Below are 25,067 nucleotides of genomic sequence, written 5' to 3'. Positions count from 1 at the left end.
TCTACTATGAGCTACAAGTGAGGGGACTGATTTGCTTATTCAACAAAGTCCAGCGTATTCACACCAACAGTTTGGTGCTTTTTCATCTCTTCAACATTTTCAACTTGTGAGGGAATTCAAACCTCACGTTATCTGCAGAATGCTACGGCAATTAGCCGATAAAAGGTCAGTTGGAATTCTACTTACGTGGTCTAGGCTTTGATTTCGCTCTGCTCTAATCACAAACAATGCTCCCATTTAGTGCTGGGTAATTGGATGCACATATTTGGAGAGCAATTGATGAGAAAGATTTTGGACCCAATTACGTCTTTGTCATCAGATACACACAGGCTGCACTTGTATGCCTGGTCCTTGCAGATAAGAGGATCCGCCACATCATCTGTAAACAAGTGCGCGTTGGCCTTGTGGAGCCACAGACACATTCAACAACCTGTCGTCAGCAAAAAAGATCAACATGATCTCTGTACAAACACCTATTGTGTCTTGCTTTAGATGAGTCTGACGGCGTAACTCAGCACAGCGAGATATCACACTACAAAGGCGATTCATATCACAAATCACTGGAATATAGGAATGAGGACAGCTAAAGCTGACAGATACATTTCAGATATAGTTTTCTATGTTTAATGCATGGACTTGGATCTCCCCATTCAATATTCAACATTGGACTGTGAGGCCCCTTCAGCTGTGTAGAAAAGCCGTGTCTGAGGATTCTGCCCCTGGTAACGTGGGACTGCAAAAACAAGATAACTAGGGATAGCAACTGGCTTGGTTAAACACTGTTCTTGTCTGACCGAGCAATGCTCATTATCTGCAACAAAAACAATGACCACTAATGAATGCCTGGCTCCGGGAAGAAAAAAAGAAGGCGTGTTCCCCTTTGCTGAAATGTCAGTTGTGCGCATGAAGGGCTTGCATGGACCTTTTGTCCTGAAGTAAAAGGGTTTAAAGCCTTCTTTATGCCTTTGTAGTTTCCTCTGCCGTCCAACAACACTGGCCTGTGTGCACGTATGAAGTCCTTTGAAATGGCTCATCGGACACATTGGAGCAAGGCGGGAAGTGGTAATGGTGCTGAGGCCTAAGTGGGGTCGTCTGAGTGCAGTATGGTATTTATCTACTAGATGACAGAACATACTCTATTAGCCTAAATGTACCTAGGTGGACTGATTCATCAAGGAAGCTATGCACAACTGAAAAATTAGACTGGGAATCACAACAGCAAAAAGATCAATTCTAAGATATTACTAAGATTCCTCATCTCAAAAAGGAAAGGAACTCTGATCCTAGAACAGTGGCAGAAATCTGCCTTTGGTGATCACTTTGGTTTCAACAAGTGCCAGGGAAACCAATGTGGAATTGTAGCACAAAAGCACACCCATAAGATGTCATTTGAGCAGCCATGTCCTCCAGGAGGGACTTACGGGTGTACCACATCGAGAATCCATTAATTCATTTGGGAGTGGGCGGGGAGAGACAGGTGGTGGTAAATATGTCAGGTGGAAAGAAAAGCAAATGAACCACTGGAGTCCAACAGCCTGCCCCCTGGAGGCCACGACACACGGTGTGGAGACAGTCAGCTCTGTGAGGGGGCACAAGCTGCCTCTGAACCGCTTGTTAGGAAACTGAATTTGGCACCACCAGTTGAATCACATTAAAGAGGAGAAAGTGAGCGAAAGAGAGAGAGAGCGAGAGAGAGGCAAGTGAGACAAGGTCACAGACAGAGATGGCCACGTCGCTGCTACTCACCTTTTTTCCTGTTAAATGCTCGGTTCATACTGGACCAAGACCTGTCTGTGCTTTCCCTCCCAGAATGTTACCACACTTCCACCTGGAGACAGGGAGAGAGAGAGAGAGAGAGAGAGAGAGAGAGAGAGAGAGAGAGTGAAAGAGAAAGAGAAAGAGAGAGACAGCTAAATGTCAGGACATGTTAGTGTTTCCAAACTTTCTCAAGGCTAAGTGAAAGACGAGCATTTCAAAGAAGCCATCCTCTGGGAGAGTGTGCTAATTACTAGTGACGTTTAAAGTTCTCTGATGGGGTGACTGAGTTCAGTCCAATGAAATCATAACCCATCTGTCAAATGAATTTTATAGACCTTAAAAGGAATCAAAGAATAGCTCAAAAAATGACACAATAAAAAAAAATGACACGTTATATGCAGTCTTAAAAACACAGAAGCCTATTTCCCATGGTGGGGCCAGCTGGTTATAAGCTGAAGGCATTCTAATAGCATCTCCTGGACACAGCTAGTCACACAACGTTTCCCTCATAGTGCTGCTGTCACCTCTTCATATATATCATGTCGGAATGGCGAACCATGACAACAACTGCCACATTTATCAAATACATGGCATGTTGTGACTGACCTACAATATTACTTCCTGTTGTCGCTGAGGCTTTTCTAAGGGACCTCAAGGTCCTGACTGAGCCACACAACAGATGGAAAAAAAGATGGAAACTGCAACTGCCAGCCGGTGACAGTGCAGAAAATCATGACACAGCCATGGCACCTGTTTGGCCTTGTGATGCAATGAATGCATTTCATGAACGATACATTTTAAGCTAGAGAAGTGAGCTTTTGGATTCGATTTCTTTTTCTGATACATTTTACAAAACGTAATGGATTTAATTCTGTGAGGGAGATTAAGTTTGTTTTATGAAGATAATGAACTTCAAATATGTTTATACCTGTGGGAAGCTTTCAATAATTTATTAAATCATCTTTTTTGCCTGAGAAAATACTGGTGGGAGTTTAAATGCTTTGAACACGGCATACTGAGTAGGGATGTATCACAATGTCATTGTCTGTGTCTGTCTGTTCAGGGTGGGTGCAGTCTGAACTGAAAGTGATTATAGTTGTGAATTACACTTGAAATGTGAGAATTATCACAAAATGCAACCATAAGTTCCAACATCATTTGCTGCACAAACCAGTGTTACTCATTTAAAAAAAGTAATTACATTCAAGGCCTACTGCCACCCCATCATTGAGAGACACTGAAAAAATAAAACAAATAGGCGTGAGAAAGAGGAAAACATTTTCCAGGGTTAACACACATTTCAACCACCACTGCCAGCCTACACGAATCATCACCAACTAGGTAACAGTGAAAATTACACAAGGCTTATTTATCTCTTCATCAGAACAGGCACCACACTGGCACAAATGACTTTGCAAGGGACAATTCCAGAATATCACAGAACACAGGACAGCATTACTTCCAATCCTTGTACAAAAATAATGTACATTTTTAATATGCGCCAACCACATAACAGAGAACTGTATCACGTGTTTATATGACGTTTTAACTGTTTAAATTACAAACTGTATGTTTGGTTACTTTCCAACAGTTACTTTTACAGCGAATAAGACTTGGTTTGTTCACTGAGTGAAGCAAAATGAACCAAGAGGTGCACAAATTGGTGAACTTTGAACAGCATACAGGAAGGTATTAGCCTACATCAAATGTTGGTGATACCCAAAGTACCAATAGAGCTGGAACCTATGTATTTAAGCAATGATACCATGCCACTGAGGTGAGTAAAACCTAGCTCTTATCATCTGCAAACAGTTAAAAACATTTCCCTATATAACAGTATCTATAAGGTCCTGAATGGTTCCAGATTATAATATTTCACCATCTACTGTAATTTGGATAACTTTGGTTCTAATCAGGGTATTTGACACACTGTCAATTATTGAAATGATGACAAAGCTTCGTTTTTTTGGAAATGCAATTTCAGAAACCCATTTTCTGACATAATTCAAGCTACTGGGAGATGGGCTGCTACTTGGGTTCTGGTGGGTGCAAATGGGCCTATCAATCATTTATTTTTTCCTTTAATAGAAATTCAGCTGCTGCCAAAGAGACAGAAGAAGCTGCGGAGTACCATAGGGCATAGAAACATCTGAGCTCATCGCCACTGCCTTTGGCAATAACAACTTCACTCTTCATCACTGTCCAAATAGATATCGATCCGCGCTCCTAATGGCTATTTCTTAAATACATTTAAGAGCAAACCCCAGGGACGGTTGGATGCATTGGAGAGAGCGTTCACTTTTCTCTCATCTCACCCCTACCTCTCTAGGTAAATATCAAACCACGGACAGAGAAGAAACAAACATTGTTTTGACAGATTAAATTTGCATTAAACTATTCCCCCTGAAAAAAAACTAGCAGCCCTCAAGGGCATTTGGGCCCACTTTGATTGAAGCTTTAATTAAAAAATGATTTGATTTAATCCCTCAATACAATCCTCCTGTCCTGCTCTGGGGCCAAAGCGACAAAGCCGCCCATTCATGCACTGCATGAAATAAACCCCACTAGACAGACAGTATTATTTCAGGTGAAACACCTTTTATAACCCACAAAATAAAGATGTCCCCTAAATTAAACCAATTGTTTAACAGGAAGTGAGATTTAATTAAAGTCAAGACAGGCTTTTCATGAGGCTACAATACTTAGCTTTTGTCTTTGACATGCCTGTGCACTGATTTAATACACAGATAGAACGATTTAAACTCGATTAATACAAAATGTGACCACCAAGGCTATGTTGGGATGAAGAGCTTCCACTCTACCATGTCTCGCGTTCATTGGGAGGAAGACACTGTGTGAAGCAAAACATAATTAGAGAAGATAAGAGCACTCAGGAGTCTTTTATCAGAGCAGAACGGGTCTAATTAAAGCTCTTCAAAAGGACTTAAGTGCGTAGCTTGACAATGTCGATGATACTGTTTTGATGTTCATCTACACCTTTTGGGGATCTTTCTTTGGGTAGCCTCTTGTGACTTGGCAGAAAATTATGCTTTTTTTCTAATTATCTCTGTAAAGTAAATCGCTTTGGATAAAAAAATATATATATATAAAATTCATGACAACAATGCCATTATACGTGTGCCCGTAAGAACATTTGGATTTGTAACCAGGATCATTATCAATTCAAACAGAGTTAAAGAGTAAATTAGGTCATAACTACCCCACTAACAATCATCATCACCACACCTAAATGCAACTCAGCCACTTATTATGGTGAAGCTAGTGGTCTGTGCACATACTATGGATGTTGTACATTTTACAGAAACCAACATATACCCAAAAGCTACACTAATGTTATGTTGGAAAAGAAGTCTGCCAAAAAGTTCTGCAACACACTGGCTTAACTACCATGTGGAGAAGCAAAGTCCATGATTTAAGGGATCATTTTCAAAAGGGTGTGGTGCGAGACAACAGGGTACTACACAAACACATAATGGTATTCCACAATAGAGAATAGCCTCATGAGAAAAACTGCATATTTGGAGAAATGGAAAAGTAGGAAAATCACGCACAACAAAGAGTACAAATAAATATCAGATGGCAGATAATACCAGAACTGTACTTCTGTGAATTGAGCAATTTCTCCTTAAGAAGACAAGCATCTATACTACTAAGATCTTCAGGTAGATACTTGAAACATTGCAAGATGGTACTCTGCTATATGGCACTCTACACACTCTGTATCCGCCTATATTGAACATCCACCTTTAACTATGTTTTTCAAATTGAGGAAATTAAAAATAAGAAATGTATCTGTGTAGACCTTCTAGCTGATCGTTCCATTCAAAAGCATAAGGTCAAACAGAACAAACAGCTCTGTGGAGAGATATCCCCATTCCATGGGACTGCCAAACAAAGGATAGTTCTATATAGTACAAAGCATCGCAAACAAGCACAGTGCACGTGTTTCCTATTTACAGCCAATCGGACTGTCACAAAGAGCAATGCAAAGCCAAATGCAAACCGGCAGTAGGAATCCACACTTGTGTCACCGCAGTGCAGTGATTCATGGGAGAGAGGCATGTTTTCGCACAAGCACTCAGAGGGAGGGGAAAGACAGGACTATGGGATAGCACTGTTCCAAATGCCACACCACAGAGCAGGCAATCTCAATTACAAAAAACTTAAATAATGTTGTTCTGTTGTTTCCTTGATGAAAACCCTATATATAAGTGATTTGTAGTTCAAGGTGCAGTCCGTGATTCTAATCCTATACACTTTTTGTCAGATTCAGCGAATTGCTCCTGATGACCCTCTAGCTGTCTGCTCAGTGTCTGTCTGCTCAAAACCTCCAATGATTGTACAGTCTAGGGTTTTTCAATGGGAAACTAACTTAATGGGGCTGAGCCATTAACAGTCCTAGCCAATCAACACAGTGCTTCAGCAGTACGGAAGGGAGGGGTGTCATTTGATTGGCTCTTGAGCTAAAATATCAATAACCTTTCGTGAATCCGAACTGCAGACTGCATCTTTAAGTCCCATCATGACTCATGTGATTTATGAAGGTGACTTGAACAACCTTTCATCACTTATACATAACTTCATCATTTACCAACGGCCATACCACACTCTTGTCCAATCTCGAAAGCTAAGCAGTGTCTGGCCTACTTAGGACTTGGATGGGAGACCTAGGATACCAAGAGCTGTACGATTTTTACATTTTTAATTAGGTGAACAAAAACCTCCAAGTTGGCATAACTCTTGTCGAGAGTTAAGAAAACTCAAAAGTCTGTTGCATCATGTTTGCTTATAATTTGACTTCTCTCAACATTTTTGTTTTTCCAGTGTACTTCTCTGACTGACAAAATGACAAAGCTCGTTTATCACAGGCTATTTCAAGGACACAGAGTGTCTGTGTATCAGATAAGGTTCCCCTCCAGTAGTATCATGTCCAGGAAGAAAAGATTACCATCAGTTTATCTGCTACTGTGGGTGTCAAAGCACAGGTGAGCTTGATGGGGTTACTTGGAATAACAGAGCTCTACAAACAACATGGATTTTGCAATTCATGGCATAATTCACTGATCCTGAAAGTTGCTACAACTAGTTGACACCATGAAGTTGAACTTTATTTATCAAATATAAAACTAACATGCTCATCAATATGCCTGGTTGGGAAGCTAATTAGTCTATCTAGCAAGCTGTGTAGTAGCTCTTACTAACAATGAGACATTCATGTGTGTAGCCAATGTGAAGCTACAAACTGCACAAAATGTTTTTGTCGCTACAGCTACATTTTGGTGTGGTGGGATATGTCTGCTGATATACTCTGTGTTATTTTAACACGACCATCTACATTTCTAATCATACCATTTATGTATATATAGACTTATATAGATATAGCTTTTTTTAAAAGCTACAGCAAAGTTGTATTCACCCACAGAAATACCTCACCCTCTTAAATGTACAACTTACAGTTTCAAATTCAACAGGCCACAATATCCTCTGAAACCATTAACGGCAGGATGTCGTCTGGTTTCTTAGGACACCCCAACACCTCACTGGGTTTTTTTACTTTCCTCTTCGTCTCCATGACATTTCTTGGGCTCAAACAGGACCTGACCTCACATCAGCTCCATAGGAGTGCTTTATTCAATTACCAACAACATACTTCATCTGGTTTATTCGTTCCACACTGTCTGGGCAGAATTAAGCAGCTGACATCAATCTAAACCTCTGCACGATGTTTCACAACACAATTCGCTGAAATACTTCAACTGTGTCAGATCAAAACAGTTTTGTTTTGCCTTCTTGGGAGAAATTCATTTTTGATCTACGTATTTACTTCTGTGAAATTGATGATAATTGGGTTAGCGTGATTTAATTACATACACGAAGAAAGTGTTGGTGACACTGTTGGTGACAGCTCTTGCGGGTGATAATGTTGATCAAGTTTTACCACATGTAGAGTGCCTTTACTACATGGTGTATTTATGACACATTATACCGTGACTTTGTGTAACAAAGCCATGCTGCAAGGCTATATTAGGTATTAAATTAATTATGTAATTAATTATTCTGAGGGTTTCAGACCTTTCCAGCCCACCTCCCACTACAACACCCTACTAGGTATGCATGCATGAACACAGTTAAAAAAAAGTTGCTTAAAGCATCAGTATGCAACAATCTGCTGCTTTTTAGAGATTAGAGAGGCAACTAGATTTGGCATCATCTTCCAATTCATTTTCATGGTCTATAGTCATGTGAAGGATAGATGAACACACCCGTCATTCCCACTAACTGCCCAGGCTGGTCACTATGGAAATGTAGGAAATTGGAGAAGGTTCTACAGCACAACATTGCAAGCTATATCGCAAAAAGACAACCTTTTATGAGTGCCAACTATTATATCATCATTTCAATGCTTAATGTTATTTTACGGTATTCTGGACATTTATCCATACTCCACCTACATGAGTTTCAAGGATTTACGTCTTGTACAGCTAGAATTCAAAACACACAGCCAAGTTGTTAAACTAAAGCTTCGCAGGCAAAGAAAAAGCACAGTGTACATCTAAATCTAAAAACGACTGCTCCACCTGGTTATGATGGGAGTAATACTGACTGACAGCAGCTGTGTTTGCCTTTTCTTTACAGGCTCCTCTCAGCTGAATCGACCTTACCAGGGAGCGCCAACACCAACTCTTTACATGGAGCTTAGCATTGCCCACTGGAGGCTAGCATCCTCTGTGTGCACACAGTGTCAGGTGTTTAAAAACAAACCACATAATATACTGTTGCCTGGAGTGCAAGGGAAACACAACAGCTATAATCAGAGATTTGTGTGCAAGTCAGGCTTCTTCCCGTCTGAGAGTGAAAGGCAATGAATTGCTCCACAGGGATCATGGGAATGTTGTTTACTATGGCGCTGCCATGATCAGATGCATCCTTTGTGGTACTTATGACAGAACGTAAACACGACAGGTGAAACACATATGCTTAAAAAACACTTGGAAAAGAGCACTTTTTTCACCTATAGAACGTTACTCCTAAAACACATCTAACTACAATAATCAAGCACCTTCAAACTTCAAAGCCATAATTTCTGTCTCATTATGATGAATATGAAATTAACCTGCTAAAATAACACTATGAAAGAAAATGGCTATAGCAAGTCCTACGGGCAAACAACAAATGAGATTCATGCACCAAGAACCAGAGTAAAATTCCAAGGCACCTTATAATTTAAATTCCTTGCTCTATATGTGAAATTCCAGTGAAAAGAAAAACTGTTTGAAAAAAGATGACCTACTTTGACCCCTTGAAGTTTTCCCTCCTAGAGGAAAATACAGTCCATGGATGGAATCTTGCTAAGTTACAAAAACAAGGCACAGGAAAAAAATATCCCAAGATTTAAATAGATAACTTAATGACAAAATAAAAATGGGAAAAAGATGCTGAAGCTTTTTAAAAGCTCTTCGGAGATCCGCTGATCCGAGCCATATGTGCAACAATGCTGGCAGCATTAAACAGTCTAAAAACACGTTCCACAGTCCTAACAAAAAGCCACAGAAAAAGACAATAACAATGACAGTGCTTTGTTCCTATGGTCAGACTCACCATCACCCTGGAATGCTGGTTGCTAAGTGTTCACATTCAACCTCACAAAAAACTTTTTTTTTTATTTACAGGATGGCATTCCAAGCCAAGATCAGCTGTGCCCTCAAGCTAGGTTCAGACATATACTAACTGGTGTCTCTCTCTCTCTCTATCTCTCTCTTCTCATCTCCCTCTCTCTCTCTCTCTGACACTCTCCCAGACCCAGAGACATAAAACACTCTTACCAACACCAAGGGCAGTTTCACCGAGTCACGAGCTGATGCCCAATGCCAAGTGGAGCTATGAGAAAAATCGGGCGGAGAGCGGTTTTCATAGAAACATTGCGGAGGGAGACTACCCCGAGACAGAGTGGAGGACTTTGCGAGTCGCTCGCTGGGAGCCGGAGTGGAATACTAGAGGAGGAAGTTCCAACAGTGCCTAATGGTTTTCAGCTGTGGCCCAGATGGAGATCCACGGAGTGTTGTGGTAGAGAGGGCTGATGACTTAGCAAACTCAGGAGGATGTTTGTGCAGTGACACAGTTCTCACATTTTAAAAAGGCTGAGATGTTTTCCCCCGATTTGGTGTTAATAGTTAAAACTGGAAAAGCAGCTCTTCAGTTAATGTGAGTATGAGTGTGTGAATAATAATAATAATAATAATAATAACAAACTTTTAACTCTTGATGGAATTCAAATGAGGCATTCAACCGCTTCAAAACCACGTCTAAGACTTCCAAGTAACAATAACAATGACTGTTAAGAAGTTAAAATATCAGTCGCTCAGACCAGAGTATTTCTGAGAATTGAAACAAGGAAATACGGAGGGGTACGTTTCCACATAGGGTAAGCAGTTTCCATTGCAGCTGCAAAACTACTTGAATTTAAGGCAGCGGATTCTGGCAGCAAAAAAGTGTTATGCCTTAGTGAAATTTGACACCTGTGGATTTTTCAGACCTTCACAATGAACTGCTACAGATGGCTTTACAAGACAGGGGCCATACAAATCAAAAAAGGAAAAAACAGATCCGAAAAGGGAAAAGTACAGCTTCTATTTACAAACAAAGCAAAGTCATAACCTCTCCTGGCCGCATTATCTTCCAACTTCTAGTCAGCAAGGCTAGTTTTATTATGGGTGGTGCCATATTAGTTTTGGCTTGAAAGAGAGGGTTTGATTTCATGAGATTCTTCTCTGGGCCTTTTTTGCTTTCCATCATGTCGTGTTTCAGTCTTGTGTATACAGCTGTGGGGTGGGGACAAAAAAGGTGTTTTAAAGGCCTGCCAAGATGTTTTCCATTTGCAAAGGTAAAACTCTGCAGTGTGGCAGTGACCATGGCAGAGAATGAAATTCGAAAAAATAGTGTGTACATCTGGAGAACATTGCTCTGGTATGTGCTTAATATGACTTCGGAGAAACACCTCATGTCTGGAGACAGTTTCCGATGTTTTAATCCAAAATCAAGGCTTAGTAACAACATAGCAAAATACTTTCCATTCGACCTCCTCCCACACTCTTTCTCAGGCACCAGGCTCTTGTATTTCTCCATTTGAAATCTTACTGGGAAATCCATGATAACATAATTCAGGGCAAAGATAAACAAAACAGAGCAGTGCACCAATTCAGGCTTACAAGATGTCATTGACACCTCATCAAATTCATCAGCAAAACATTTCGATAAACTTGGAGTTATTTCCATGTGACTTCATATTCTTCACTACTGTTTCTAGAGAAACACAACAGTCAACAAGAATGAAAGAATTAAAGCCCACGGCATTTCAGTTGGTCAAGCCCTGACATTTCCAGCTTGCGCAACAAGCCGAGCTCTCCAATTAAACTTATCGAGAAGATTTTGTTGTCAACCAAAAGGTGAAATCATTCTAATAATTGGAGAGCAACAATTCACTCAATAACACTACAGAATAAAGCTTGACAGCTTAAAAGTCTTGGCATTTGTGAGTGTATCCCATTTTTAATTTAGGTGGGCAATGGCAAGATGTCTGTCGGCACATAAACATGTGAATTAGTTATGTGCGGACCTGGTGTTTTTAATACCCACACGCACCTGACCCAGTCAATCTGTACTGCCCGACCCGACCTGCGGACCTGCCAACTGTGATTATAACTAATGTGATAGCATCCATATCACTGAGGAAGACAAATGTTTCCTTACTTTGTGTAAAAAAGGTGTGATAAAGGACACTAACTAACTAAAAACAAATAGTGCACCAATGATGGCAGTTTTTAATCCTCATGTGCTAATTCAATGTAGTCAATGTAGTCTGAAACATGCTGCCTACAGGCAATTGCAACAAGGTTTCACACAAGCCACCACTAGTAGGTTCTAGCAAATGGTAGCACAATTCAATGATTGCAAGGCATAGTCTATTCCCTAGCAATAACAGCTATGTGTATCTGTGCCACTGACCTCAAAATAAGAATGGGATTGTGTACATTCATCCGAAAAGTCATATTGATGGGACCCAAATGATTCTAAAATGGAAGCAAAGTATATGTTTACAGATGATGCATGTCACTCATTAAGCATGATCAGTGCACCACCACACGGACCTGGTGGTCTGTCCTGACTGATGAAAAACAGGTATAGACGGACAGCTGGAAACCTCCACATCTGCATTTCTCAACAAGCTCCTGCACGCATAGCCTCCAAGCACCAGAAAGGTGACCCAGTGGGGCCAATCGATGTGGAGCAGTATCCAGCATCCTCCACTCCCACAGCTTACTCAGTAGAAACTGCCAGATCATAAATCCTATAATTATTTTCATATATACTGGGACATGTTATTGTTATTTTTCTTATACTATGATTACCACTAGCCATGTGATCTTCTAAAAACACAAGTTGAATGTCTCTGTAACAAAATATATTTATTTACTGCTTTTTTATTTAGTGCCATGGCCTAGCAATAGTATAGATGTTTCTGTCATGGTGGTATAATTACTTATATTAAGTCTTGTAGCTTTATGCTACTGCATTTAATTAACCTTAGTTAATAGAAATATGATCTTTAGTGTTACCATTCAATTAAAAAGTTTATCTAACTCGAATAACTGCGGAAATGCTATTTGCCACCCTGGGGAAACAAATTGAAAATATTTTAAAAGCCTCAGGGCCTGACATTATACCTAAAAACTGCTTTGGAAACCTAATGAACACACATACAAGCTTAAAGCTGCGACACAAAACCGTTCAGCTGGCCAACATGAGCCTATTTGGTTTCCTGTACAAGAGAAAATGATAATGCGGCATCTGGAGTGTGGGGCTTCCCTTCTGTGAAATTAGGTCAGGTTATGGAACATCTTATCTGTCCTCATGCTTACCTCACAGGAATGTAGCATCTGTGGTCTACTGGCCTCCTCAATTATGACGTTTTCTGTATGAACATATTCAATAATCACCAGCATTGTGGAGTGTTGACAACCATAAAAGGAAAGTGAATCCTACTGGTCTTGCCTGACTCCACACCTTGAGCGAATTCATTTTGCTACAGCCAATCCTTTTTGTCCACCATCCTTACATGTTATGCAAGGGCATCAGTGACATACTGTATGTGAATGCGCCAGACATTTTCACCAGCCATTTCAATTCTCAAAATAGGGCACATTTCAAACACATACAGGCACACATACACACACACACACACACACACACACACACACACACACACACACACACACACACACACACACACACACACACACACACACACACACACATGCACACAGTGTGGTAAGGATACGAGGGGCTTTGATTTTGCTCTCTGTGAACCACCCACCTAAACCAAAAAAAGCTTGCCTTTCCTGAAAATCGCAAGAGCATCATTCCACCAAAGCCTCAGATGTTTTCACTTAGGACCTGAGCATGTGTTTTCAACCACTAGTGGAAACAGGACAGGAAACACAGAATTAGGTCTCAACACACAAGCCACAACACTAGTGCAGATGACAGGAGGTGGAAAATACTACCTGGCTGACCGGCCTCTCAGCAGAGGAAATGCTTAATATTCACACTGGCAGGTTAATGTCACACATCTGATACCATAATCCAGAATGAAAGGTATTCCTTGTTAAGATTTTCAAACATTTGGGCTTTAGAGGTCTCAGGTGTACAGCTTTACCTGGCCCTTCCAGCCAAGGCATTTCTATCTGACTGCCATACTATTGCAGGTAAAGTATTCAAAACAACAGGTTCACAATCAAATATACGGCATAGTGTACTGCTTTCTTATGCTGCATTTTTGGGGCGGTTCAGCTGTTGAGGCGACATGTCTGCCGCATCTCACCAACAATAAAACCTGACAGCTATTGAAAAACAGTCCGCTATAACTACCACCCCACCTTCTATTCTTAGGTCAAAAAGTCTGTCAGGACAAAAGCACTCTGTTCTAAGTGCACCTCATTTTCCTCAACACATCATGGCTGCTCCAAATGCCTTACAACCAAGAACGCCCCAAATACCAACATTCATTTGCCTGACTGCATTCAGTAAGAGAACACATTCAGTCAAAGGCTCTCAACTGCAGGCATGAAATGGCTTACGTTGTTTGTCTCTGGAAAGAATAATTTGTGGACTCGCCGCTCTGAGATGGGATGTAATGAGGGAGGGCTACACACACACACTGTATACAGTGTGGGGAGAAAATGTAATTGGCAATTAGCTGCAGTTTTGGTGGGGAACCCCTGACAGGGGCCACAGTGTGCAGAGGGACATTTTCAGCAGATGCTATTTCATTGGGTTTGATCTGATCTCTTCTCTTCAACTGGCAACTGCGCCTCTTTGTTTTTACCCAGCATCAGTGTGATGACAGATGCGACACAAAATGCAAACAACCCATGAGTATATGAGCTTAATACTCATACATAAAATATGAGAATAATACCTTCTACTCCAATAGGGACTGATTCACAGGGATAACTATTAGGGAGCAGTAGCGGCTCGTGACCAAAGAAATAGATGCAGCTTCCAAGTTAAATCGGACACAAATTTTGTATTTCGCAACATGCTGCACATACAAATGAGCTGCTTGACAAAGTGCTATGTGTTCTTGCTTTGTGTCACCATTACTCAAATAATAATTGGCAGGTGCTAATACAAATAATTAATGTTCCAGTGTCGCAAGTTTTTTTATAAGGCATACTGTGAAAAGCTGACTGTTGTTTTAGTCAGATGCTTCCGTCTGCTGTACTTATTTTTATCCATCTTTTTTATTGTGGTTTAGCTGAGGGGCTCTCACAAAATTTCAACTGACAGGCTACGCACAAGCAGTCATGAGGCAGGACCACCAATAATGCTAAATTTAATCCTAAATTGATAATTGCTCTAATTTAATATGATTAAAACCACTGCCCTCTCAAATATCTACCATCAGTCTCAGTCATCAAATACATTGCGCCAGCAATTATGTTTCCAACACAGTCTGTAAAAGGCCTCCTCATCCTCTGAGCTACACACGGATTGGAGCTGCAGAGCTTAAACCTTCAAGGCCTGCAGGGAACTCTCAGCAGCGTAGCACTCTCCCTGATGGTCCGCCACTGTTAATCGTCCTTTCCTCACTACCAGTGCACACAGGCTACTGCCCCAGTAGCACACATAAACTAATATGAATACCAAACACTATCAATCAATGTCAATTAAGTAATCTAACACCGACACACTGCAACGCAGCAGCACAGCCAAAAATAGTGCCCTGCCCAACCCTTACACGACCATGAAAATTTGATTAGCCACAGCGGGCAGAAATAAACAAAAATACCAAAAAATGCCCACCCTCATTTGTATGAAGAAACATGCAATGTGGCCAGGAGGAGTCAATGCGAGGGGCTTACAGTACAAGTCCGAGATGGCTGGTGTGTCAGAGCCATAAAGCTGGCTAACAGTGCTAGTGGCCAGCGGCTTGTGAGCTAACTTTATCATCTGTGTACTGTTGCCTGCAGCAGTTTTCTCTAAAACTACAGTATAATGGATTATTAATTAGAAATTGCAGTTGTTTGATTGAGTTAAAAAACACAGTGAAAGGCGGCCTAGTGCGGACTAATATTAATATTGTAGGTCTACTGTTGTGTTGCCTGGGGCATAGCATGACGTTAACAGCAATAGAGGCAGATTTATTTCTGCCCAACAGCAAATTGTGGATCACTGTGGGCAGAGACAACCTAGCGGAGTGTAGCGGAAGAGGCAAGAAGCTATGTGCAAATATTTAAACACCCATCATTGTTTTTCGACTTATAAACACTAAAGAATAAAAATGCTTCACTACTTTTAAAGATGTAATTGTAACACATGTAACACATTAGCAAACAACAATTGATTGAATGTCTATTTTAAGGATCTATGTTATCAAGTGAATGAATATTTGGTGGGGCACTGCCCCACCTACCCATATGGATGCGGCGCAGACTGACTGGTTTTATAATGTGCTGTGAAATCACTGTAGTGCAAATTATTGTCATTTTGTTGAAAGCTGAGGTGGGCCACATTGGATGTGCCACATTGAAATGCTACAAGTGGTGTTGAGATATGACTGAAAAGCAATGACAAAATTTAATTTATTCAATTGTTTCCCCTTTATACAGAAAATTACTATTGTGGATCATAATCTAATGCACACAATTCTATTGCTAAATGTGCCAATCCATTGGGGGGAAAAAAAATCAATTAACAGTTTCCTACTTCACTGTTCTGTGGTGCAGAATTAATGTTGAAAGTTTTTGGAAGAATTGTGGAGATAAATTTGTTTTATACCTGAAATTTTCAAATAACTGTAGTTAGGTACTCGGCATTGCTGCTATCATCAAAACTGCAATCATTTGCATTTTAACACAACTGTGTCTGTGTTGCATGACACAAAAGCATCTGGTGCCAGACAGATGAGCCAAGAGGTCATAATTCCATTGTAAAATAATGAATCCTTCAAATTCTAGATGCACACTGCTTAAGTGACCAATAACTATCAGTATGGATCTGTGGTTCACCTGTATGTGTAAGTCATACACAGCTGCATGTGTCAATCAAGGCTGGGTTTGGCTGGATAGCTCACACATACACACTGCTCCACACTTTGCCTCAGAATAACTTTGTGCCCTTATCATAAAAATGTCTCCTGAAGCAATCAGCATGGCTCATTTACAGAGTTGACCACAAGAATGAACACACATGTTACAGCAACCTCAGTAGAGGACGCTAGTTATGAAGTACCCTCTGGGTTGTGACAATGCCAATATGCCAATGACACTTTTCTCCTGTGCAACAAATCTGAATGTATGAAAGAGGAAAAATCTTTTGGTTCTAAGAAAAGTCCTATCTTTTTGAGAAATAACAGCTGTCATCGCTGTTTCATCAGCAAGTCCATGACAAACTTATGACCTGAAGTGACCTCTAAACCATGTAATGCAACAGTGCACTGACCGAAAGTAAACCTCAGATATGCTTGGCAAACCAATTTCCCATCCATAAGTACAACCACGGACCAGCAGAAAGCAAAACCCATCAAAACAACTGTAAATCTCCCTCATCCCATCCGCCCTGTCTTCTTCTGAAAATACAATCCCCCGAACATCTGCTCTGTCTCTGTCTAAGTCTGCACAAGATGGGTTTAAGACACTCTGACTATTTGTCTCTATGGCAAAGGCCTAACTGCATACAGCACTCCATTATGTGTTCATGATGAGCACAGACTACGTGTTACCAACAAAATTATACAGCAGATTGCACAATTAATTAGATTTATTTGTGATTTGGATAGTAGCCAAATTGTTTATCCAATGCTCCAAGTCTGCCAAAATATCAATAAAACTCTACTGATTAATGGCACTTATAAAAGAGTATGTTCACCCCTAGTAAAAAAAATGGAGTTACCAAGCAGCTTTAAGTGTTTTTGCTTGACCCCATAGGAAAACTCAAAATGGTTCTTTGAAAAATCCCCTAATGGTTGGGCAAGGAAACCTTCTAAGGGTTTCACATTTAAAACTGTAATTGGATCAGTGACAGCTCTAGCTTTTGAATATCAGACACTTATCTGTAGTTTCACTATAACTGCATGTAGCACACATGCTAAACTGAATTTAATACTGTCAAAAGAAAAATAGATACATATGCAATCATTTTCACATGAAAAATCTGGCAACCAGGATATTGCAGGCTCAAGTCTTCATGTCTCACTGTAAACTCATACAATATTCTACAACTACATTATACATAACTTTTTAAAATCTCGTCTCACTGGGCAAATGTGAAATGGCTTCAAAGGTGGAGTCAGATATGCTAATTCAGAACATTTCTAAGAACCTCCTCACATCTAAATGGCAATCATGACTGATCTGAGGAAAACTCAAGTCTTGTCTACTGAGATTACCAAAGAAAGTGGAGAGATATAGCTGAATACCTCAGGCATGAGGAAGGTCATACAACCACACAATCACAGGCTAAATACTGAGGATAGCTTAGTTGGTTGTGTAAGCATATATATATATATATATATATATATATGATGTAGGTATATACTACTAGAACATAAACATTATATACAATTAAGACTGTGAAAAGTAGCTTAGTGAATGTTGTCTTCAGGGAAAATGCAATACTCTGCCAGCAATTACAATAGTTGCGGAAACATGATAAAGCAGGACTGACTGTTTGATAAAAAGGCCTTTTATCATCCAGAGAGGAGTGCATGGTTAATTAAAGGTCATAAACAAATATGACCATGAAAATATAGAGCTATAATCAATAGAAGCAGAGTACTCATTCATCATAACGACCTGTTTACATCTTTATGCCTCTCTAGCTTCGCACTGGCGACTGCTCCTGTGTGATAGGGAGTTTACCTCAAAATTTAACCAGCTCTTTAATTAAGAGTGTGAAAATTTACAAACTGCACCAAAGTTCTCTTTGTATTGTGTTGTATTGCTCCAAGATTATTTTAATCGTTAAAATGCAATGAGGGGAAAGTTTGAGAATACCATGCCGGGTCAATGATTTTACAACAATTAACTCTAGATGACGACATTCACAAGCGAAGGTGCTATGAAAAGTTGTCACTGAAATGCTTTAAGTTTTTGAAGTCGTACGCCACTTCGTCACTCTCCACGATATCTTAATTATTAGCAATCGGCAGTCACATCTTTTCTTTAAGAGAGAATACCTCAAGCCAGGGCAGCACAAATAACCCTCACAACTTGATATGTACCGGCATCACTGAAATGACCTCTTGGGATGCTGTACAAAGGGAGCGTGCCAATGTGCATTAGTATCACACATTGACATCATGACTTGAATGCCAACTCTACTGTGATTGGGCCGTCGAAGGGCCATCTTATGAAACATCATTGCTTCACAATGCTTCACAGAGTGCTTCAGCATATCCTTGGAATAATCCATTTTGCAAGGTGTCTCCTAATCTTACCAAGCTTCAAGGTGAAAGTCAAGTCTGTCCTCTCATGTGTTTGAGCACTATTCCTGGATACTATTCCATTTCACCTTGGAGACAAGTATAAATGGTTCTGATAACTGCCAAAGTAATGTGGGACGTGAGGCAATGTATAGAAACATTTAGACTCATCTACTCTAATCTACCACATCTATAACTAATTGTCTTTATTCTTATTAAGAGAGATAAACAGGAATAGCGATTCATACAAAGTTTCTCTCAAAATGCATGTTCAAACATACCCAGTCTTTCAGCATCTGAAAGCACAAAATCAAATTTCTGTATGTGATCAACAAAAAGGCCATCTTACCTGTAATGTGTTAATTAATGACCAAAATCCACAGTTTTTCTTTTGCTCATTTAGCTGCCGGGGGTTGTCATGTGGTCCCTACACAGGCAGAGGAGAGGAAACACAGTTCATGTATAGGTGCAGACAGGCATAAAATGAATTAATTTCCATGAATATCTGCAGGCTAAAGAAAAAAAAAGAGCAGAGATATTTTGAACAACTTCTCGCTATGTCGCAGGATGCAGAAACCAGATCACACTGAAAAACGTTCTAGATTGTAAGACACTGGGAAAAAAAAATTCCCCAACTATGCTTCAGCTCTGTTGTATAATAGTGGCTTTTGCCAGGAAAGCCATTTGCATCGAGCTACCTTACTTGCATAATCATAACCCACACTGAGCACAGCTGACTGTCATAGACCGTAACAGACCGCAACAGACCGTAACAAACACACGTCCCTCTCTAAGGGGACAGTCATATTACTGAGTTCTGACAATAATGATTAACACTGATCTAAAAGACACACAAGCTTCTGTGTTAAGATATTATAACTAATTTCACATCAGCATGCAGTTACAGAGAAATATCCACTGTTGCACCATAAATATTCCAACAGTTTCAAAATGGTATCAAAGACTTTACCTCTGTACTTGTTTTGTAGAATTCTGTCAGTCGACATTACATTCTGATTGCAATCACTGAAATAGACGCATGAAAAACAAATGGTCTCTGAGACTTCGCTAAACTCTGGAATCTACTAATATAAATTGCAACATGGCCCGTCAGTGTTAACCAAACAGGAAACTATCACAGAAACCGTCAATCCTGCCTGCCAATGAATTTGAGTTTGCTTGGCACACTGAAGAGGAGGAGATTTGGTTGGGCAGACTCCTGAAGTTGTTATGTCTCGCCAAAGTCAACAAGTTTTCACAACAGTTTTAATCTAAGGCCACACTTAATCTAACGCCACATTGTGAATGTTCAACAATTTAGGTTAATCTATTTTGAATGTTTTCACATTTATGGGAGGTGACATGATAAGAAACATTTCCAGCTGTGATAAGCCTCTTAGGATTTGAACTTGCACACAGGTTTGATTGGGCAAAGCCAAGGTTACTGCATTTTTAAGTCCCACATTTCCTATTAAATATTTCTAAATCCACAGCATCCGGATATCTCCTCTTAAACTACTTAGTCTAGTCAGTCAACATATTTAAAGGTGTTTCAGTTATAATCTGACACATACTCTGTGGAGTCAGTAGACATATTGACTTTCCACAAAAGAGGAAAGCATAATGCTTAAGCTTGATGCAATGACTTTTTAATCGACCTGGGAAAATAAATAAGTAAGTCCTGAAGTCCTGTTCCGTAATACAGTGCTTGAGATTTCCAAAACTTGAAAAGCACAGAGCATTATATTTGAGCCGTGTTAGGGAATGGTACAATCTAAAACATTAAGCTTGATGTACGGTAACACCTTGAGATGACATTCCTGCACAGCCACTCCATGAAGAATTGTGTAGGTACAACCCCTGGGGTGGGCTGGAAAGCCTGTCAAGATTATACTCCCTTATGTCACTTTAACGGAATATTATTGGCAGTGGGAAGGGCTGTTCCTGTAGACTCGTACTGGATCTCTAGTTGTGCCACAAGTAGTGATTGTTCATATAAGATTCTTTCCACATTGAACTCAAACATATATGTTATCAAAAAAGTCTCAACTCAGTGGTTATTCATTTGGGGCTAGTGGCTTATTATGCCCAATGTAGAATTTCCCCTTACTGCTGACAAGACCATACAGCCAATGTGGGCAGGGGCTGTCTTCGTATATGACATTCTTCAAGGTGTTTTCAAAATGTATTGTGCCTTATAAATACATGAGATGCTGTCTCAATGAGCTTGTCACGTCACTACCAATCTCCTTCCATTGCATTGTGGGTTTGTCCCATTCCTCTTCAAGAGACAGCAAAGTGGCATGAAATGAGTGCATGAAATGAGATTAGGAATCAGTAGGAAAAGAAACAAGCACATTCAGAAGATGAACTATTCTGCAAAGTTATTCCAGTCACATACTAGCATACTTGTTCAGCACTCCAACAGAAATACAACCAGTTTCCATTACTCTTCCAGGTTAGAATCAACACCACCTTAAAAACTGCAATGCTTTATCATGCAACAAGGATATATATATATAACCCTTTGCTAGGTGGTTATGTGCAGTCAGTACACCGTTAAAAGGGTCAGACCACAACACATCACCGAATAACAACAGCTTTTCCTGAAAGACATCTATTTTTCTCTATGCAAATGATGTCAGATAAGAGGACATCCCTCTGTCTTCTACGCCGCCTGTGCCACAGAGCCGGTGCCAGGATGCTGTTGGGGGCAGATAAGGACCTAAAACCAGACCTGACAGAGCCAGACCGGCAGGCTGTCAAGAGGGGCTGCTGGAGAGAGCTGCCGGCTGAAGCTTAGCATTGGCAGTTCCTGTGTGATACCATAATTATCACCAAAACAGGGACCATGATACATTTATTTAAGGAATTGCACCGTTAAGTATACATATTTATGTTTTTATACAATAAATCAGATGAAAACCATGATGAAAATCAGATGAAAAATAAATAAACAGGTTGTGACATAAAAGCAGTTACAGTGATGTAGACACGTGTACAGTAAAAGAGACACGTTTAAAACCTGGATTGATTAAGAAACATAAGAGATTCCAAGCTCTTTATTGTGTCTTTACATAACCTTCCCAGCACAGTTAATTTATCTGACAATTATTTTTCCATATTGGTGGGCAAACTTTCCAGATTGGTAAACATTACATTTTAATGTTTTGTTTTTTTCCCTTAAAGTAGAGGACCTGGCCATCAATAACCTCTCATAAATGTTTCATAGATAACACATCAGCAAACTTCTTCAAGTGTATAGTTCATGTCCACGATAATGTGCAGAAGGATAGCTCCTTTATGTACAGTAACTAAGTAACGGTAGTCAAAAAAGACAAACATTTGTTTGGGATTAGAGACATAACTCGCATAAATAACTGCAACTTACAAACCCAAAGTTTGCCGATAGGGAGGACAACATAAAGATGGGAACAGTCACAAATACATTTGCATTTAAATGAGTGCTAGTGCGGCAAAAACACCAGCAAGACATTTTTTTTTTTAAAACAGCCGCGGCTCTTGAACACAAATCTGCTTCCTGCCTATGTAAAAATGTTGAATCAGACTGACCTCCATCACCATAACTAACCTCCACCCGAGGTCACACTGAAAAACATGACTAATCAACAGAAGTACTAATGCATAAATGTACCTCTGCCTCTTTTTCTCTCATACATGCTATGTTTGGTGAAGATTCATTTTTTTTATCATTTTAGGCAAGCGATGTAGAATGGTTACGGATCTATCATCTGGACACTAACACAATGGACAGATTTTTTTTCTTCTCATTAATCTGGAATCATTGTTCAGAGGCTATGCTGATTTAAAGACATAGACAGAATATGTAGATTACTTGTTCTTACTCCAATGCTTAATCATTTGGATCATTTGTGGGAGGGTTTGATGCTCAATTAAACAATACTATACTGAGATACCAATTATTTATATTGATGAACCATGAATAAATCACATCAAATTGCCTTTGATCTATGCTTCCATACAGTGATTAGGTGGTGGCAGCCTTAGAAATAATTCATTATAACATGTTACTGGGATGCCAGGGATGCCAGATGTCAGGACACAGACCACCGACCATTTCAAAAGGTAACACTAATCCACAGGGTCTCTCTGTGACAAACTGTTTAATGACAGTTAAAATGGTGGCAAAAATAAACTAATGTTATTTAGCTAAATCCCACTGATGCTCATTAGATTGATCTCTCCAGTAGAGAGATTTCAAAGAATGTTTATACTCATATGAACTCCCAAACTTACAAACACAAATGCACACACACAGACACACACACACACACACACACACACACACACACACACACACACACACACACACACACACACACACACACTCACAAAAGCACACACACAAACACACTCAAACACAAGCACACACACACACAACCACAATGTCAGTATATTTGATCATAATAAAGTAGCCATACTGCTCTTGCCAATGACATGACAAATGTGCAGCTCAGTATGAATCAATTGAGCATGTGACATGAGAAGTGGGAGCTGAACGTACTCTCTCTCTCTCTCTCGCTCTCTCTCTCTCACTCTCTCTCTCTCTAACTCTCTCTCTCTCTCAGAGTCCACTCGCTTTTGCAAGCAGAGGGACATTTGGGGACAGAGGACATGCAAGGACAGTCCTTCCCAATGCATGCACTTGATAAAGCCCAATCCCTACCCACAGTGTGCATACAGCAGATGGCCTCTCTTCAAAGCACACGTATGAGAGGAAAACACAGACATTCTAAAAGTAATTGTTGATAGCATTTGCAGTCTAAAATGGTGGATGGTGTTTGAAATGAGAAGATGAGCACTCAAAAGTAAGAAGGCAATTTGGCCATCTTCAGTTTAACATGCCAGCATGGTTTATCATCCAAATGACATACTGTTCCTTCTGTAGGGGACTCATTCAGAGTCACTATCGTATAAATGTATTCTTTCATGAGCATTATGTTAACTGCAATGGGTTCATCAAGAGTTCTTTTATCTTCAGGACAAGCAGTGTGTCTGCAGGGTTTTCAAACAAATGGAATCTCTCTGACAGACCACGCAAGAGAAACTATGTGGTCGTCAAAATGCAAAAGCAGTGTTTGACGTGAGAATGAATAAGGAGTGGTTGTGGTTTATGCATGTCTGTGTGAGGAAAGAATGTATGAGACCAGTTACAGTGGGTGTTTCTACAAATGCCTGTCTGTATGAAAAGCAGCTATATCATCAAGGACAAGAAATGCCCAGCTAAAAAGTCTCTCTTTTAACCGCACTGAGAACATCAAAAAGAGAGCCTCTCTCAATGACTCTGGTGTAGCTGGTCGAGTATTCATGAATCAGAGAATCGTAAGATCACTTCAGTATTCATATTGTGAAGCACCCCTCTTGAGCATCATTCATTCAAGCAATGTGGGAGGCCTCACAATGCTGCCATGACAGAAACAACTCAGTGCACTGTGTTCTGCCGACAACATAACCGAGAGGTGCTGTCGGAAAAAAAGAGCTCCCAGCAAAGCACATGGCCAAATTCTCTTATTTAAGGCTCATCAGGTTCCTTGTGAAAAAAAATAAGCATTAGCCTTTCTTGTTACAGTGTGGGTGAAATCAAATCAATCAAGCGATTAAAGTGTCCTGTATCTCCGAGAGATAAGGGTTAATGACCACGTAGCCTTATCAGCAGAAAAGGCCACATAACGTCTCGGTTACTTACGTAACCTCGGTTCCTTAAGCAGGAACCAGATATAACAGTATGGTACATGACGTCAAGTCATGGGTACAAAACAAAGCATTTATCTATTCACACCTGAAAGGCCGCGAGATCTGTCAGCGCGCGCTCCTGAGCCCGCCCCTCAGGAGCCCTTATCTTATTACGCGCCCACAGAACTGCCTCGGAAAGAAACTGAGCAAGACAATCAATCCAAGGTAACACTGTACACGCCAACTTTGTTATATCTGGTTCCTGCTTAAGGAACCGAGGTTACGTAAGTAACCGAGACGTTCCTTATCGCAGTTCACTGCGATATAACAGTATGGGACCCTATACATTCCCGCGTGATAATACAGTGGCAGCCAATTACACACACCAGCTTTATTGAAGCCTTTGCCCTCATAGAGGTTCATACGGCCGCTGGCGGTGAACATATTAACAGGGCAACCTTTATCATAGGCGGCAAGGATTGCGATCCTGCGCCTGTAGGAAACCACCCTGGAGTGTTTCATGTGCAACAAACATGTAGACACCGATGAACACACTTATCATATGCATCGTTCTCAGGTCAGGGGATTCAGA

At 40.3% G+C, this 25,067-nt stretch overlaps 1 protein-coding gene across 8 annotated transcripts in view; it reads right to left on the bottom strand.

Annotated features, from left to right (window-relative positions):
- Nucleotides 1-25,067, bottom strand: part of gulp1a (GULP PTB domain containing engulfment adaptor 1a) — a 53,386-nt gene that overhangs the window by 13,958 nt on the left and 14,361 nt on the right. For 5 of the 8 annotated variants that reach the window (XR_004165803.2, XM_031585896.2, XM_031585874.2 and 2 more), the window contains exons 2-3: nt 19,110-19,187; nt 1,747-1,828 (exon numbers count right to left, since the gene is read on the bottom strand). Coding sequence is in view for 7 of the 8 variants with exons in the window: in XM_031585896.2 (XP_031441756.1) it covers nt 1,747-1,774 (28 nt within the window). In the remaining variant the exon portion in view is untranslated. Of the gene's footprint in view, nt 1-1,746; nt 1,829-9,378; nt 9,478-9,602; nt 9,760-19,109; nt 19,188-25,067 lie in introns of those variants that run through there. The other 3 variants (XM_031585879.2, XM_031585888.2, XM_031585882.2) reach the window with 3 other exon arrangements.

Source organism: Clupea harengus, chromosome 2, assembly GCF_900700415.2.
Source record: "Clupea harengus chromosome 2, Ch_v2.0.2, whole genome shotgun sequence".
NCBI classification, from domain to species: Eukaryota; Metazoa; Chordata; class Actinopteri; order Clupeiformes; family Clupeidae; genus Clupea; species Clupea harengus.
Note: the sequence above shows the minus strand (reverse complement) of the source record. Positions and strands in the feature narration are given on the sequence as shown.